This window comes from Salmo salar, chromosome ssa20 (assembly GCF_905237065.1).
Source record: "Salmo salar chromosome ssa20, Ssal_v3.1, whole genome shotgun sequence".
Taxonomy (NCBI): domain Eukaryota; kingdom Metazoa; phylum Chordata; class Actinopteri; order Salmoniformes; family Salmonidae; genus Salmo; species Salmo salar.
Genome location: NC_059461.1, coordinates 43,270,563 through 43,288,976, shown reverse-complemented (window position 1 = coordinate 43,288,976; position 18,414 = coordinate 43,270,563). Strand labels below are relative to the sequence as shown.

Below are 18,414 nucleotides of genomic sequence, written 5' to 3'. Positions count from 1 at the left end.
AGTTTGGAACCACCAAGACTCTTCCAAGAGCTGGCCGCCCGGTCAAACTAAGAAAATCGGGGGAGAAGGGAAACGGAGAGCAGACAGAGGGTTATTTTTGGCATTATAAGGCACAGGACCCTATGGCGTTCACAGAGCGCTTTGTACACAAATGTCAGTCGGAACTGGTCAAGAACCCCTCAATGGAGGACTTAACATCTACGATTAACCCCCCACAACAACAGCTCCCCAGGCACCCAGTGTGGCAGCCCCCCACGCCAAAACCTGTATGTTGGGTTGAAAGTGAAAGTCAAATTTCGGTTGGACCTTGTGTGCAATTGACCAATAAAGTGAACTCTCTCCCTTATGAAGCTTGCATTATCCCAATATTAGGAGATATATGTTTTGACTGAAAAATATGTGTGGAGACAAATTCCCAGTAGGAAAAACTCAATAATTTAAACATTGTTTTGCCCTCTGGGTTACTGATGTTGGTAAAGGCACTACTGTGGTAAAAATAAATAGTCAGTCCCGAGTTGATGTGCAGGGGTAGGAGGTAATTGAGGTAGCTAGGCACATATAGGTATGGTTAAAGTGACTAGGCAACATGATAGATCGACAGTAGCAGCAGCGTGTGTGTGTGTGTGTGTGTGTGTGTGTGTGTGTGTGTGTGTGTGTGTGTGTGTGTGTGTGTGTGTGTGTGTGTGTGTGTGCTGGGATGGCTTGTTAGTGTACTGTAACCTCCTTTACTGTAGCTCCCATCCTCTCCCAGTCTGAGAGTCTCAGGTTGCTCAGTGACAGGGCTCAGCAGCTCTGAGGGACGAGTCCCTCATCGCTATCATCATTATCAGGCCGCTGCAGAGACAAACACTGGTTATCATTAACTGAGCTCCACTAAGAGGATTGCTTCCTGCACTTCCAGCCTCCATGCAGTTATTTAAAGGGAGCTTGCACATCGCCGCCCTGCATGCCTGCCTGACGTGCGGCTTTAGATACACAGAGAGAGAGAGGGATAGATAGGAAGAGAGAGGGCAGGAGGTAGGGTGGGACAGAGAGAGAGAGGGACGTAGGGAGGGAGGGGTAGAGAGAGGGAGGGGAGAGAAAGAGAGAGGGATTGAGAGAGGGGAAGAGCGAGGGAGGGAGCAGGAGACAGAGGAAGAGTGAGGACAGGGAGAGAGAGATAGTGGGAGAGCGAGCAAGGACAGGGAGAGAACATGATGGAGTGAGAGAGCAGAGAGAGAGCGGATAAGTGAGTGAGTGAGCGAGGAGAGAGAGATAGAGGGCTGAGCGCCAGGAACAGGAGGAGGAGGAGAAGGAGGGGCATGGCAGTGTCAGTTTGTTCTGGTGTTCGCCAGCGCAGCAGAAGTGTTGTGCATCACAGTGTGGTGACAGTGACAGCAACGGCAGCTCAAACTGCTGCTCCAGAGCTGCAGGAGTAAACAACAACAACAACAGTAGCATCAACAGGGAGACGTTCTACCTGTGTGCAGCCTGGATAGGCATGGCCAGCCAACAGGACTCAGGCTTCTTTGAGATCAGCATCAAGTCTCTGCTCAAGTCCTGGAGTGGATGTGAGTATACACTAATTTGCCGGCCAGCCTGCCTGGCTTCCAGCGCAGCATGCTTGTTTAGTGCTGTTAGCGTTAGCTACCACACCAGACTAAATTTAGCTTCAGTCATTCAGAATGACAGACAGCGTAGAGATGATAGCGTAGCTTAGTGTTGCGCACATGTTGGCTGAACTACTTAGTGGTGCTGATTCACTATGTGTTTTACCCCAAGTTTTGGGGTTTTGGCTCCTTTTCCTGTTTGTGGGTGAGGGTCAGGGTAAGACTTCTTTCTACGTGAGCTGCCTGCCGTGGAGTTTAAATAGCTGCTGTTCAATGCTGGGCTGCCTAATAGGATTAGGGAGGTTCAGCTCTAAAGTGCAGCTTCACCACCCTGCCTTCCCATAGAGAGGCAGGATGGATAGGATGCTATTTGATTTGATTTATTAGGATCCCCATTTAGCCGACGCCAATGGCGACAGCTAATCTTACTGGGGTCCGACACATAACGAGAAATACATTACATACACAAGAATGTACAGTTTACATACATTTAAAAACATTAACATGTAGTGTGTGTGCATCTATCAGTTCCACATGCATGTCAGAACATACACACAGCAAGTAGGTCACATGGGGGAGAGATTTTGGGCCATGAGGTGTTGCTTTATTTGTTTTTTGAAACCGGGTTTGCTGTTCACTTACCCTATATAAGGAGGAAGGGAGTTCCATGCACTCATGGTTCTGAATAATACTGTACGTTTCCTTGAATTTCTTCTGGACCTGGGAACTGTGAAAATAGGCCTGGTGTTGAGTCTGGTGGTGAGTCTGGTGGTGAGTGTGTGTGTGTGTGTGTGTGTGTGTGTGTGTGTGTGTGTGTGTGTGTGTGTGTGTGTGTGTGTGTGTGTGTGTGTGTGTGTGTGTGTGTGTGTGTGTGTGTGTGTCAATGCTGCCTGTAAGTTGACAATTAAAATATGAATAATTTTCAATGCATTAATGTTTCTTTTAAAAACAAGAAGTGACACAGTCAGTCTTTCCTCAACTCTTAGCCAAGTGAGACTGGTATGCATAGTATTAATATTATCCCACTGATTAATATGAAGAACAAGATGTGCCGATCTTCTGGAACAGCTGCAGCTTAACTAGGTCTTTCTTTGCAGCTCTTGACCGAATGACTGGACAATGATCAAGATAAGATCAAACTAGAGCCTGCAGGACTTGCTTTGTGGAGTGTGGTGTCAAAAAAGCAGAGCATCTCTTTATTAGGTACAGACCTCTCCCCATCTTTACAAACATTGAATCTACAGTTGAAATCGGAAGTTTACTCAGTTTTTCACAATTCCTGACATTTAATCCTAGTAAACATTCCCTGTCTTTAGGTCAGTTAGGATCACCACTTTATTTTAAGAATGTGAAATTTCAGAAAAATAGTAGAGAGAATGATTTATATCAGCTTTTATTTCTTTCATCACATTCCCAGTGGGTCAGAAGTTTACATGCACTCAATTAGTATTTGGTAGCATTGCCTTTAAATTGTTTAACTTGGGTCAAATGTTTCGGGTAGCCTTCCACAAGCTTCCCACAATAAGGTGAGTGAATTTTGGCCCATTCCTCCTGACAGAGCTGGTGTAACTGAGTCAGGTGTGTAGGCCTCATTGCTTGCACATGCTTTTTCAGTTCTGCCCATATATTTTCTATAGAATTGAGGTCAGGGCTTTGTGATGGCCACTCCAATACCTTGACTTTGTTGTCCTTAAGCCATTTTGCCACAACTTTGGAAGTATGCTTTGGGTCATTGTTGCTTCAATATATCCACATCATTTTCCTTTCCTCATGATGCCATCTATTTTGTGAGGTGCACCAGTCCCTCTTGCAGCAAAGCTCCCCCACAACATGATGCTGCCACCCCATGTGCTTCACGGTTGGGATGGTATTCTTCGGCTTGCAAGCTTCCCCCTTTTTCCTCCGAACATAACGATGGTCATTATGGCCAAACAGTTCTATTTTTGTAAAAAAAATCTAAATTACGATCTTTGTCCCCATGTGCATTTGCAGTGTTGGAGCTGTGGCTTCTTCCTTGCTGAGCGGCCTTTCAGGTTATGTCGATATAGGACTCGTTTTATTGTGGATATAGATATTTTTGTACCTGTTTCCTCCAGCATCTTCACAACGTCCGTTGCTGTTGTTCTGGGATTGATTTGCTCTTTTCGCACCAAAGTACATTCCTTCCTGAGCGTTATGACGGCTGCATGGTCCCATGGTGTTTATGCTTGCGTACTATTGTTTGTATAGACGATCGTGGTACCTTCAGGCGTTTGGATATTGCTCCAAAGGATGAACCAGACTTGTGGAGATCTACAATTTTTTTCTGAGGTCTTGGCTGATTTCTTTTCATTTTCCCATGTCAAACAAAGATGCACTGAGTTTGAAGGAAGGCCTTGAAATACATCCACAGGGACACCTTCAATTTAATCAAATGATGTCAATTAGCCTATCAGAAGCTTCTAAAGCCATGACATCATTTTGTGGACACACCTGAAACCCCACCTCTTTAAGGAATACCTGGGATAGGATAAAGTAATCCTTCTAACCCCCCCTTAAAAGATTTAGATGCACTATTGTAAAGTGGTTGTTCCACTGGATATAAGGTGAATGCACCAATTTGTAAGTCGCTCTGGATAAGAGCGTCTGCTAAATGACTTAAATGTAAATGTAAAATGTGGAATTTTCCAAGCTGTTTAAAGGCACAGCCAACTTAGTGAATGCAAACTTCTGACCCACTGGAATTGTGATACAGTGAATTATAAGTGAAATAATCTGTCTGTAAACAATTGTAAAAATTACTTCACTCACCTTATTGTGGGAAGCTTGTGGAAGGCTACACGAAACGTTTGACCCAAGTTAAACAATTTAAAGGCAATGCTACCAAATACTAATTGAGTGCATGTAAACTTCTGACCCACTGGGAATGTGATGAAAGAAATAAAAGCTGATATAAATAATTCTCCCTACTATTTTTCTGAATTTTCACATTCTTAAAATAAAGTGGTGATCCTAACTGACCTAAAGACAGGGAATTTTTACTAGGATTAAATGTCAGGAATTGTGAAAACTGACTAAACTTCCGATTTCAACTGTAGATTCAATGTTTGTAAAGATGGGTAGAGGTCTGTACCTAATAAAGAGATGCTCTGCTTTTTTGACACCACACTCCACAAAGTAGAAGTCAGTTGTTAACAAGAAATGTGTGGAGTGGTTGAAAAAATGTCTGACTTCAACTGTATGTGTTTTGACCATGACAGTTTTACAATCCAAGGTTACACCAAGTAATTTAGTCTCCTCAACTTGTTCAACAGCCATACCATTCATTACCAAATATATATATATATATATATATATATATATATATATATATATATATATATATATATATATATATATATATATATATATATATATATATATATATATATATATATATATATCAGTGCATTCTGAAAGTATTCAGACCCCTTGACTTTTTCCACATTACAGCCTTATTCGAAAATGGAATCAATCTAAACATACCCTATAATGGCAAAGCGAAAACAGGTTTTCTGACATTTTTGCTAATTTAGTCAAAATTAAAAAATGGAAATATCACATTTACATATGTATTCAGACCCTTTACTCTGTATTTTGTTGAAGTACCTTTGGCAGCGATTACAGCCTCGAGTCTTCTTGGGTATGATGCTACAAGCTTGGCACACCTGTATTTGGGGACTTTCTCCCATTCTTCTCTGCAGATCCTCTCATGCTCTGTCAGGTTGGATGGGGAGCATTGCTGCACAGCTATTTTCAGGTCTCTCCAGAGATACTCGATCTTGGTCAAGTCCGGGCTTTGGCTGGGCCACTCAAGGACATTCAGAGACTTGTCTCGAAGCCAGTCCTGCGTTGTCTTGGCTGTGTACTTAGGATATTTGCCCTGTTGGAAGATTAACCTTTGCCCCAGTCTGAGGTCATGAGCGCTCTGGATCAGGTTTTTATCAAGGATCTCTCTGTACTTTACTTTGCTCCGTTCATCTTTGCCTCGATCCTGACCTTTCTCCTAGTCCCTGCCGCTGAAAAACATCCCCACAGCATGATGCTGCCACCACCATGCTTTACTGTAGGGATGGTGCCAGGTTTCTTCCAGATGTGACGCTTGGCATTCAGGCCAAAGAGTTCAATCTTGGTTTCATCAGACTAGAAAATCTTGTTTCTCATGGTCTGAGAGTCTTTAGGTGCCTTTTAGCAAACTCCAAGCAGGCTGTCATGTGCCTTTTACTGAGGAGTGGCTTCCATCTGGCCACTCTATCATAAAGGCCTGATTGGTGGAGTGCTGCAGAGATGGTTGTCCTTCTGGAAGGTTCTCCCATCTCCACAGAGGAACTCTAGAGCTCTGTCAGAGTGACCATCGGGTTCTTGGTCACCTCCCTGACCAAGGCTCTTCTCCCCCGATTGCTCAGTTTGGCCAGGCGGCGAGCTACGGGAACAGTCTTGCTGGTTCCAAACTTCTTCCATTTAACAATGATGGAGGCCAATGTGTTCTTGGGGACCTTCAATGTGCCTCGAAACAATCCTGTCTCGGAGCTCCAATGGCAATTCCTTCAATCTAATGGCTTGGTTTTGGCTCTGACATGCACTGTGAACTGTGGGACCTTATATAGACAGGTGTGTGCCTTGGAAAATCATGTCCATGCAATTGAATTGACCACAGGTGGACTCCAATCAAGTTGTAGAAACATCTCAAGGATGATTAATGAAAACAGGATGCACCTGAGCTCAGTTTTGAGTCTCATAGCAAAGGATCTGAATACTTATGTAAATAAGGTATTTCTGTTTTGTTTTCGTTTTAATTTGCAAAAATGTATAAAAACCTGTTTTAGATTTGTCATTATGGAGTGTTGTTTGTATATTGATGAGGAACTTTGTTTATTTAATCAATTTAAGAATAAGTCTCGTAACTTAACAAAATGTGGAAAAAGGGAAGGGGTCTGAATACCTTCCAAATGCACTGTATTTTCAACTGTGCTGTGATGTTTCATAAAAGCTCTGAACCTTTCTATTCTCATATATTCTACATATTGTAAATTACAGATAAACATTATTATATTATTGATCGATTGACTATGACTTTTTAAATACCCAGCAGTGCTATTTGCAGTTAGCTCCAGGTAAATATTGCAATGCTTCAGCCATTACTCCAATAACTTTACAAAATGTAAACTTACAATGCCTTTCCTTCATTATGAGTTTTTTATGCATGAGTACAATGGCTCACTGTTTATTGTTGTCATTTCCTGCTAAGTTTGCCCACTTTGCCAGTGAAGTAATCATTAAAATAATTGGCAACATCAAATGGTTTTGTGATGAATATGCCATCTGATTCGATGAAAGATGGAATTGAATTTGTCTTTCTGACCATAATTTCATTTAAAGTACTCCAAAGTTTCTTTGCATCATTCTTTATATCATAGATACTGACTTTATGATACAGTTTCTTCTTATTTTTGTTGTGTTTCGTCACTTACTTTCTCAATTTGCAGTAAGTCAAGATGTGCAGCCAGACGTATTAGCCACCCCATTTGCCCCTTTTCTTTCAAACGTACAGTTTTTCATTTCCTCATCGATCCATGGAGATGTAACAGTCAGTTTCTTAACAGGTGCATGTTTATCAATAATTGGAAGAAGCAATTTCATAAATTCATCAAGTGGAGTGTCTGGATGCTCCTTATTAATCACATCAGACAAATACATATTTTTAACATCATCCACATAAGAGTCACAGCAAAATCTTTTGTATGATCTCTTATACACTATTTTAGGCCCAGCTGTTGGAACTTTGGCTTTCTTGGATAAGGTCACTATATTGTGATCACTGCATCCAATGGGTACAGATGCAGCTTTAGAACAAAGTTCTACAGTATTAGTAAAAATGTGATCAGTACATGTGGATGATATTGTTCCTGTAGTGTTTGGAAACACCCTGGTAGGTTGATTAATAACCTGAACCAGATTATGTGCGCTGGTTACAGTGAGACGCTTCCTCTTCAGTCCTCTCAGTCAATATTCAGGTCCCCAAGAAAGTAGATCTCTGTTTACATCACATACACTATCAAGCATTTCACACATATTATTTAGATATTGACTGTTAGCACTTGGTGACCTATAGCAACAACCCAAAAAGAAAAGGCTTCAGATGTGCCATGTGAACCTTCAACCACAACACTTCAATAACACTTGGCATAAGATCTTCTCTAAGCATTACAGGGATATGGCTCTGAAAATATACAGCAACACCTCCCCCATAAGCAAAACTGTCTCTTCTATAGATGTTATATCCTTGTATTGCTATGAAATGAATTATCTAATCGAGTCTCAGAAATGACTAGTATATAAATGTTATCTGATGTTATCAAGTTATTGATTTAAGTAACCTTCTTTCTAAGGCTACATATAGTAATATGGGCTACTTCCCTGGGTGGCTTATCAGAGATAGACATAATATGTAAAATATCTAACACAGCAAGATAAAATAAATATACTGCTCAAAAAAATAAAGGGAACACTTAAACAACACATCCTAGATCTGAATGAAATAAATAATCTTATTAAATACTTTTTTCTTTACATAGTTGAATGTGCTGACAACAAAATCACACAAAAATAATCAATGGAAATCCAATTTATCAACCCATGGAGGTCTGGATTTGGAGTCACACTCAAAATTAAAGTGGAAAACCACACTACAGGCTGATCCAACTTTGATGTAATGTCCTTAAAACAAGTCAAAATGAGGCTCAGTAGTGTGTGTGGCCTCCACGTGCCTGTATGACCTCCCTACAACGCCTGGGCATGCTCCTGATGAGGTGGCGGATGGTCTCCTGAGGGATCTCCTCCCAGACCTGGACTAAAGCATCCGCCAACTCCTGGACAGTCTGTGGTGCAACGTGGCGTTGGTGGATGGAGCGAGACATGATGTCCCAGATGTGCTCAAATGGATTTAGGTCTGGGGAACGGGCGGGCCAGTCCATAGCATCAATGCCTTCCTCTTGCAGGAACTGCTGACACACTCCAGCCACATGAGGTCTAGCATTGTCTTGCATTAGGAGGAACCCAGGGCCAACCGCACCAGCATATGGTCTCACAAGGAGTCTGAGGATCTCATCTCGGTACCTAATGGCAGTCAGGCTACCTCTGGCGAGCACATGGAGGGCTGTGCGGCCCCCCCAAAGAAATGCCACCCCACACCATGACTGACCCACCGCCAAACCGGTCATGCTGGAGGATGTTGCAGGCAGCAGAACGTTCTCCACGGCGTCTCCAGACTCTGTCACGTCTGTCACGTGCTCAGTGTGAACCTGCTTTCATCTGTGAAGAGCACAGGGCGCCAGTGGCGAATTTGCCAATTTTGGTGTTCTCTGGCAAATGCCAAACGTCCTGCACGGTGTTGGGCTGTAAGCACAACCCCCACCTGTGGACGTCGGGCCCTCATACCACCCTCATGGAGTCTGTTTCTGACCGTTTGAGCAGACACATGCACATTTGTGGCCTGCTGGAGGTCATTTTGCAGGGCTCTGGCAGTGCTCCTCCTGCTCCTCCTTGCACAAAGGCGGAGGTAGCGGTCCTGCTGCTGGGTTGTTGCCCTCCTATGGCCTCCTCCACGTCTCCTGATGTACTGGCCTGTCTCCTGGTAGCGCCTCCATGCTCTGGACACTACGCTGACAGACACAGCAAACCTTCTTGCCACAGCTCGCATTGATGTGCCGTCCTGGATGAGTTGCACTACCTGAGCCACTTGTGTGGGTTGTATACTCCGTCTCATGCTACCACTAGAGTGAAAGCACCGCCATCATTCAAAAGTGACCAAAACATCAGCCAGGAAGCATAGGAACTGAGAAGTGGTCTGTGGTCCCCAGCTGCAGAACCACTCTTTTATCGGGGGTGTCTTGCTAATTGCCTATTTCCACCTGTTGTCTATTCCATTTGCACAATAGCATGTGGAATTTATTGTCAATCAGTGTTGCTTCCTAAGTGGACAGTTTGATTTCACAGAAGTGTGATTGACTTGGAGTTACATTGTGTTGTTTAAGTGTTCCCTTTATTTTTTTGAGCAGTGTGTATATATATATATATATATATATATATATATATATATATATATATATATATATATATATATATATATATATGTATACACACACACACTAATGGTCAAAAGTTTTAGAACACCTACTCATTCAAGATTTTTATTTTATTTTACTATTTTCTATATTGTAGAATAATTGTGAAGACATCAACATTATTAAATAACACATATAGAATCATGTAGTAACAAAAAAATTGTTAAACAAATCAAAATTACATTTTATATTTGAGATTCTTCAAATAGCCACCGTTTGCCTTACATCTGGTGATGTAAGTGGAATGATGAGATAGATGTTCTTCTTCTCTGTTTTGTTTTATTATTTCACTGCCATACTGTGTTCGATCTTGTCAAGCCATCTTGTCTCAAGAGGACCACAGTGGAAATAAGTCCCAGACTTTATTGTGTGTTATCCTCCATGATTTTATTCATGCGCATGTATGGCTTTTTCAAGTTTTATGTGTGCTTGTTTTTTAAAATTGTCAAATTAATAAACTAAACTAAACTTGCCTTGATGACAGCTTTGCACACTCTTGGCATTCTCTGAACCAGCTTCACCTGGGATACTTTTCCAACAGTCTTGAAGAAGTTCCCACTTATGCTGAGCACTTGGTGGCTGCTTTTCCTTCACTCTGCGGTTCATCTCATCCCAAACCATCTCAATTGGGTTCAGGTCAGTGGGATTGTGGAGGCCATGTCATCTGGTGCAGCACTCCATCACTCTCGTTCTTGGTCAAATATCCCTTACACAGCCTGGACGTGTGTTGGGTCATTGTCCTGTTTAAAAACAGATGATAGTGCCACTAAACGTAAACCAGATGGGAATGTTTATCTCTGCAGAATGCTGTGTTAGCCATGCTAGTTAAGTGTACCTTGAATTCTAATAAAGCACCACCACACCATCACACCTCCTCCTTCTTGCTTCACGGTGGGAACCACACATGCGGAGATCATCCATTCACCTACTCTGCATCTCACACAAAGACACGGCGGTTGTAACCAAAAATCTCAAATTTGGACTCATCAGACCAAAAGGACAGATTTCCACTGGTCTACTGTCCATTGCTCGTGTTTCTTGGCCCAAGCAAATATTTTCTTCTTATTTGTGTCCTTTAGTAGTGGTTTCTTTGCAGCAATTCAACCAAGAAGGCCTGATTCACGCAGTCTCCTCTGAACAGTTGATGTTGAAATGTGTCTGTTACTTGAACTCTGAAGCATTTATTTGGGCTGCTATTTTTGAGGCTGGTAACGCTAATGAACTTATCCTCTGCAGCAGAGGTAACTCTGGGTCTTCCTTTCCTGCGGCGGTCTTCATCAGAGACAGTTTCTTCATAGCGCTTGTTGGTTTTTTGCGACTGCACTTGAAGAAACGTTCTTGACATTTTCCAGATTGACTGACCTTCATGTCTTAACTCGTAAGGATCCACCCCTTTTTTTCAATTTTCGCATAAAATGACATACCCAAATCTAAGGTCCTTGGAACTGTAGCCAACCTCCCTGGGTGCGGCCGCAAGAGGAAAATCGACTCCAGATTAAACAGAAGGATAGTGCTAATGGTAGAAAAAGAACCAACGATATCTGCCAAAGAGATACAAGCTGAACTCCAAGGTAAAGGTACGTCAGTTTCTGATCGCACCATCTGTCGCTTTTTGAGCTAAAGTGGGCTCCATGGAAGAAGACCCAGGAGGACTCCACTTTGAAAGAAAAACATAAAACAGCCATACTGGAATTTGCTAAAATGCATATTGACAAGCCACAATCCTCCTGGGAGAATGTCCTTTGGACAGGTGAGTCAAAACTGGAGTCAAAACCAGTCACATCAGCTCTATGTTTACAGACGAAAAAAATGAAGCTTTCAAAGAAAAAAACACCATACCTACAGTGAAACATGGAAGAGGCTCGGTTATGTTTTGGGGCTGCTTTACTGTGCCTGGCACAGGGTGCCTTGAATCTGTGCAGGGCATAATGAAATCTCAAGACTTTCAAGGCGTTCTGGAGCGAAACGTACTGCCCAGTGTTAGAAAGCTCTGTCTCAGTCACAGGTCATGGGTCCTCCAACAGGATAATGACCCAAAACACACAGCTAAAAGCAACCAAGAATGGATAAGAACAAAACATTGGACTATTCTGAAGTGGCCTTCTATAAGTCCTGATCTGAATCCTATCAAACAACTATGGAAAGAGGTGAAACTTGCAGTCTGGAGAAGGCACCCATCAAACCTGAGACAGTTGGAGCAGTTTTCTCAGGAAGAGTGGGCCAAACTACCTGTTATCAGCTGCAGAAGTCTCATTGATAGCTACAGAAAACGTTTGATTGCAGGGATTGCCTCTAAAGGTTGTGCAACAAAATATTACGTTAAGGGTCCCATCATTTTTGTCCATGCCATTGTCATTTGTTTTATTATTTACAATATTATGTTGAATAAAAAGTCAAAAGCAAAGTATGATTTCTATTAAATATGGAATAAACAATGGTGGATGCTAATTACTTTTGTCAGTTTCAAGTTATTTCAGAAAAAATTGTGCATTCTTCGTTTTTTGTGGCGGGGTACCAACAAATTTGAGCACATCTGTATATGGGCTCCTGAGTGGCGCAGCAGTCTAAAGCACTGCATCTCAGTGCTAGAGGCATCACTACAGACCCTGGTTCGATTCTAGGCTGAATCACAACTGGCCGTGATTGGGAGTCCCATAGGGCGGCGCACAATTGGCCCAGCGTTGTCCGGGTTTGGCCGGGGTAGGCCGTCATTGTAAATAAGAATTTTTTCTTATCTGACTTACCTAGTAAAATAAAAAATTACGACCTCGTAATGCCGAAGTGTGCTGTTCAGACCACTGCGCTACTGCAGTTCACAATGCTCTAGCAAGCCGTGAGAATACTGATGATACTAGATGTTATGAGGTCGGTTGGTTTGCAGAGCCTTCCCAAACCCCCTAGGTACGTTACTGCACTGTATAGCCTACGAACACGCCCCCTGGCAGCGATTCTAAATATGACATATTTATTCAAGTCCTCTTGCTAAAGGATTATTTTCCTCCTGGAATGAAATGGGTCAAATTAAGATCTGACATCTGTAGGGAGCACCACCATGCTCAGAGAGTTTGTCAGCAGCAGTGTGCTGGTGATGTAATGCCCAGTGTGCCTGAGCTAGCCTGTTGTTTATTGAGTCACATGTGGCGTACCAGTCACAGCCTCTGATACAGAGCCCAGAGTGACTAGCCACACTGGTTGCTTTCTTCAGCTCCCCATTTACAGCTGAAAGCATGCAACATGAGACCCATTCAGTCAAAAGAGATAAAGGCTGGAGAAGTCGTTTCAGTGAACACTTATCTTTCATTTAGGCTAATAGTCCTCATGTTTAATTTAACAGTCGAAACTTGGTTGTGTTCGGTACTTTGCTGAAAGGACAACCTTATTTTTGGTTGGGAGTTTCCATTTTCCATCGCTTACGAGCATTGTTGTCACGTCACAAATGATCAACTAGACAACAGACCATTGGCCAAACATACAAGTCAACGTTTCTACAAATCTATAGGACTGTCAATTTGCTGAGAGGATAGGAGTTAAAGAGAAGACCGTGGTTAGCTAACTTTACCTTAAGCTATACAGCACTAGGCTAATTTTGCTTAAGTTGGCTGGCTGAGCCTGACTGAGACTGCTGTTTACACTCTGCTGCTTTGCCCTGTGCCTCATACTCTAGAGGGAGGGAGGGAATGGGAGGTGGGAGGAAGGGAGGGAGGGGGGAAAGGGGAGGGCTGAAGTGTCAGTATAGTGTGTACCCCAGGATAAATATAGTCACACAACTATGCCACCGTAGCATGTTAGCCCTCGTCATTCCAATGGGCCGTGGCTAAAAATTCCTGCCTGACCTTCACTCTTGGAAGGTACTGGTTGATCACAAGGCAGCACACAGCCACAGAGGCAGGCTGGAACTGACTGGGAGATATAGGAAGAGATTTGTGTGGATCAGCAAACAACCCAGCCTTTTAAACACACCTGTCTCTACAGACCCACTCTGGGTCAGTTCACCATGGAGCGTACACCCAGGAGCACAGACAGAAAATCAACAGAGTCCAGGGACAGACAGACGGAAGGACATTAGAGGATTTGTAGCGTGTGTTTGTCAGACTTTTAGAACCCTGGCCACTCTCCCTCCCTTCCCCACCATGGACGGCACGGCTGTGTGTTGGAGCAAGGCTAGTGTCATCAGCTTCATCAAGGGCCTGGGTAGGTGCTGGGCTGGGTAGGTGCTGGATTGGACTTGATAGGTGCTAAGTTAGTTCTGGGCTTGGCTGGGTAGGTGTTAGACTGGGCTGGTTAGGTGCTGAGCTAGCCTGAGCTGGGTAGGTGCTGGATAGGTGCTCGGCTGGGTAGGGGCATGGCTCCGCTTAGTATGTGCTGAACTGTATAGGTCCTGAACTGTATAGGTGCTGGGTTGGGTAAGTGCTGGGCTGGGTAGGTGCTGGTCTGTAGGGGCCTGGGAAGGGGCTGAGCTCAGTTGGGCTGGATAGGGGTATGGGAAGGTGTTAGGTTGTGCTGGGGTGGGTTGGGTTGGGTAGGAGCCTGAGAAGGTGATAGGTTGGGGTTGGTAGGTGTATGGTAAGGTGTTGGGATGGGTTGGGCACAGCCAGTTTAGGTGCTTGTGGTCCTGTGTGGCTCAGTTGGTGGAGCATGGTGTTTGCAACGCCAGGGTTGTGGGTTCGATTCCCACGAGGGACAAGTACGGAGAAAAAATTTATGAAATGTATGCATTCACTACTGTAAGTCGCTCTGGATAAGAGCATCTGCTAAAATGACTAAAATGTAAATGTAAAAAATGTGCTTGGTTGTGGTGGCTAGAGACCAGCGTACGGCACTTGGCTTTGGTGGGCATGAGGATGAGAGTGTACTGTAAGCCGTGCCAGATAGGCACACATGCTGGGCATTCCTGGCAGATAAAAAGTACACATAAGAATGCGCCATGTGGTTGATTAAAGCAGAGGCATGGACGACACTTCTACTGCTGCCAGCCCCACTCTCTGGCCCCTTCCGACGCGCTGCTTGCTGCAATACAGTAACTTAAATTTCAGAAAGAAAATTTACCATGTAGACTAAAATAAAAAGTAACACAATAAGAATAACAATAACGAGGCTATGTCAGTGTGCGGGGGGGTACAGGCTAGTTGAGGTAATCTGTACATGTAGGTAGGGGCGAAGTGACTATGCATAGGTAACAAACAAACAGTGAGTAGGAGCAGTGTACAAAAGGGGGGTCAATGTAAATTGTTCGGTGGTGATTTTATGAATTGTTCAGCAGTCTTATGGCTTGAGGGTAGAAGCTGTTGAGGACCCTTTTGGTCCTAGACTTGGCGCTCCAGTACCACTTGCCGTGCAGTAGCAGAGAAAATAGTCTTTAACTTGGGTGACTGGAGTCTCTGACAATTTTATGGACTTTCCTCTGACACAGCCTATTATATAGGTCCTAGATGGCAGGACGCTTGGCCCCAGTGATGTACTGGGCCGTTCGCACTACCCTCTGTAGTGCCTTACGGTCAGGTGCCGAGCAGTTGCCATACCATGCGGTGATGCAATCGGTCAGGATGCTCTCGATGGTGCAGCTGTAGAACCTTTTGAGGATCTGGGGACCCATGCCATATCTTTTCAGAAACAGTTTTGTTGTGCCCTCTTCATGACTGTTTTGGTATGTTTGGACCATGATAGTTCGTTGGTGATGTGGACACCAAGGAACTTGAAACTCTCGATCCGCTCCACTACAGCCCCGTCGATGTTAATGGGGGCCTGTTCGGCCCGCCGTTTTCCTGTAGTCCACGACCAGCTCCTTAGTCTTGCTCACATTGAGGGAAAGGTTGTTGTCCTGGGACCACACTACCAGTTCTCTGACCACCTCCCTATAGGCTGTCTCTCCGTTGTCGGTGATCAGGCCTACCACTGTTGTGTCGTCAGCAAATTTAATGATGGTGTTGGAGTCGTGTTTGGCCATGCAGTCGAGGGTGAACAGGGAATACAGGAGGGGACTAAGTACACACCCCTGAGGAGCCCCAGTGATAAGGATCAGCGTGGCAGACGTGTTGTTGCCTACTCTTACCACCTTGGGGCGGCCCGTCAGGAAGTCCAGGATCCAGTTGCAGAGGGAGGTGTTTAGTCCCAGAGTCCTTAGCTTAGTGATGAGCTTTGTGGGCACTATGGTGTTGAACGCTGAGCTAGAGTCAATAAACAGAATTCTCACATAGGTGTTCCTTTTGTCCAAGTGAGAAAGGGCTGTGTGGAGTGCGATTGAGATTGCGTCATCTGTGGATCTGTTGGGGCGGTATGCAAATTGGGGTGGGTCAAGGGTGTCTGGGAGGATGCTGTTGATGTGAGCCATAACCTGCCTTTCAAAGCACTTCATTTAGGCAGGTTACCTTCGCTTCCTTGGGCACAGGGACTAGGGTGGTCTGCTTGAAACATGTAGGTATTACATACTCGGTCAGGGAGAGGTTGAAAATGTCAGTGAAGACACTTGACAGTTGGTCCGCGCATGCTTTGAGTACACGTCCTGGTAATCCGTCTGGCCCAGCGGCTTTGTGAATGTTGACCTGTTTAAAGGTTTTGTTCACATCGGCTACCGAGAGTGTTATCACACAGTCATCCAGAACAGCTGGTGCTCTCGTGCATGCTTGCGTCTGGGTTACCCTTTGTAGTCCGTAATAGGTTTCAACCCCTGCCACATCCAATGAGCGTCAGAGCCAGTGTAGTAGGATTCAATCTTAATCCTGTATTGACGCTTTGCTTGTTTGATGGTTCATCTGAGGGCATAGCAGGATTTCTTATAGGCATCCGGATTAGTGTCCTGCTCCTTGAATGCAGCAGCTCTAGCCTTTAGCTCGATGCGGATGTTGCTTGAAATCCATGGCTTCTGGTTGGGATATGTATGTACAGTCACTGGGGGGACGTCATCATCGATGCACTTATTGATGAAGCCGATGACTGAGGTGCTGTATTCCTCAATGCCATTGGATGAATCCCGGAACATATTCCAGTCTGTGCTAGCAAAACAGTCCTGTAATGTGGCATCCACGTCAAATGACCACTTCCATATTGAGCAAGTCACTGGTACTTCCTGCTTTAGTTTGTGCTTGTAAGCAGGAATCAGGAGGATAGAATTATGGTCAGATTTGCCAAATGGAGGGCGGGGCTGAGTTTTGTGTGCATCTCTGTGTGTGGAGTAAAGGTGGTCTAGGAACTTTTTTTCCCTGGTGACATGCTTGTAAAAATTTGGTAAAACTGATTTAAGTTTGCCTGCATTAAAGTCCCCGGCCACTAGGAGTGCCGCTTCTGGGTGAGCATTTTCGTCTTTGCTTATGGCCTTATAGAGTTGGTTGAGAGCGGTCTTAGTGCCAGCTTCGCTTTGTGGTGGTAAATAGACAGCTACGAATAATACATATGAGAACTCTCTTGGTAGAGAGTGTGGTCTATAGCTTATCATAAGGTACTCTACTCAGGCGAGCAATAACTCGAGACTTCTTTAAACCTTTTAGGGACAGACGTTCCGCTAGCGGAACGCCTCACCAATATCCAATGGTAGAGCGTGGCGCGAAATACAAATACCTAAAAAATGCTATAACTTCAATTTCTCAAACATATGACTATTTTACACCATTTTGAAGAAAAGACTCTCGTTAATCTAACCACATTGTCCGATTTCAAAAAGGCTTTACAGTGAAAGCAAAACATTAGATTATGTCAGGAGAGTACCCTGCCAAAAATAATCACACACCCATTTTCAATGCAAGCATATATGTCACAAAAACGAAAACCACAGCTAAATGCAGCACTAACCTTTGATGATCTTCATCAGATGACATTCGTAGGACATTATGTTATATAATACATCCATGTTTTGTTCAATCAAGTTCATATTTATATCAAAAAATAGCTTTTTACATTAGCATGTGATGTTCAGAACTAGCATACCCACCGAAAACTTCCGGTGAATTTACTAAATTACTCATGAGAAACGTTCACAAAAAACATAACAATTATTTTAAGAATTATAGATACAGAACTCCTTTATGCAATCGCGGTGTCAGATTTTAAAATAGCTTTTCGGCGAAAGCACATTTTGCAATATTCTGAGTAGATAGCTCGGCCATCACAGGCTAGCCAGTTTGACACCCACCAAGTTTGGTGTTCACTGAACTCAGAATTACTATAAGAAAAAATTGATTACCTTTGCTGTTCTTCGTCAGAATGCACTCCCAAGACTTCTACTTCAACAACAAATGTTGTTTTGGTTCCAAATAATCCATAGTTATATTCAAATAGCTCTGTTTTGTTTGTGCGTTCAGGTCACTATCCGAAGGGTGACGCGCGAGCGCATTTTGTGACAAATTTAAAAAAAATATTCCATTACCGTACTTCGAAGCATGTCAAACGCTGTTTAAAATCAATTTTTATGCGATTTTTCTCGTAAAATATTATTCAAAGGCTGAAAGAAAAAATGAGTAGTCTCGTGGATGCGCATCTCCAGTGTCACTGTTCCCAGGCTGACCACTAACAAATTATCCTGCTGTTATTCGCCCAGAGACAGCAGACACCCCATTACACTTTCTGGCGCCTTCTGAGTGCCAATGGAAGCCTTAGAAAATGTCACGTTACAGCACAGATGCTGTATTTTCGATAGATGCTACAGAAGGACAACAAATTGTCAGACAGGGCACTTCCTGTATGGTTTTGGCCTG

General features: G+C 43.6%; 1 protein-coding gene across 1 annotated transcript in view; it reads left to right on the top strand.

Moving 5' to 3' along the window:
* Positions 1-1,250: 1,250 nt before the first annotated feature.
* Positions 1,251-18,414, top strand: part of LOC106580640 (protein furry homolog) — a 281,327-nt gene continuing 264,163 nt past the window's right edge. Inside the window, exon 1 of the mRNA XM_014161918.2 lies at positions 1,251-1,550. Within this exon, the coding sequence (XP_014017393.1) occupies positions 1,481-1,550 (70 nt within the window). The 5' untranslated portion in view covers positions 1,251-1,480. The remainder of the gene's footprint in view (positions 1,551-18,414) is intronic.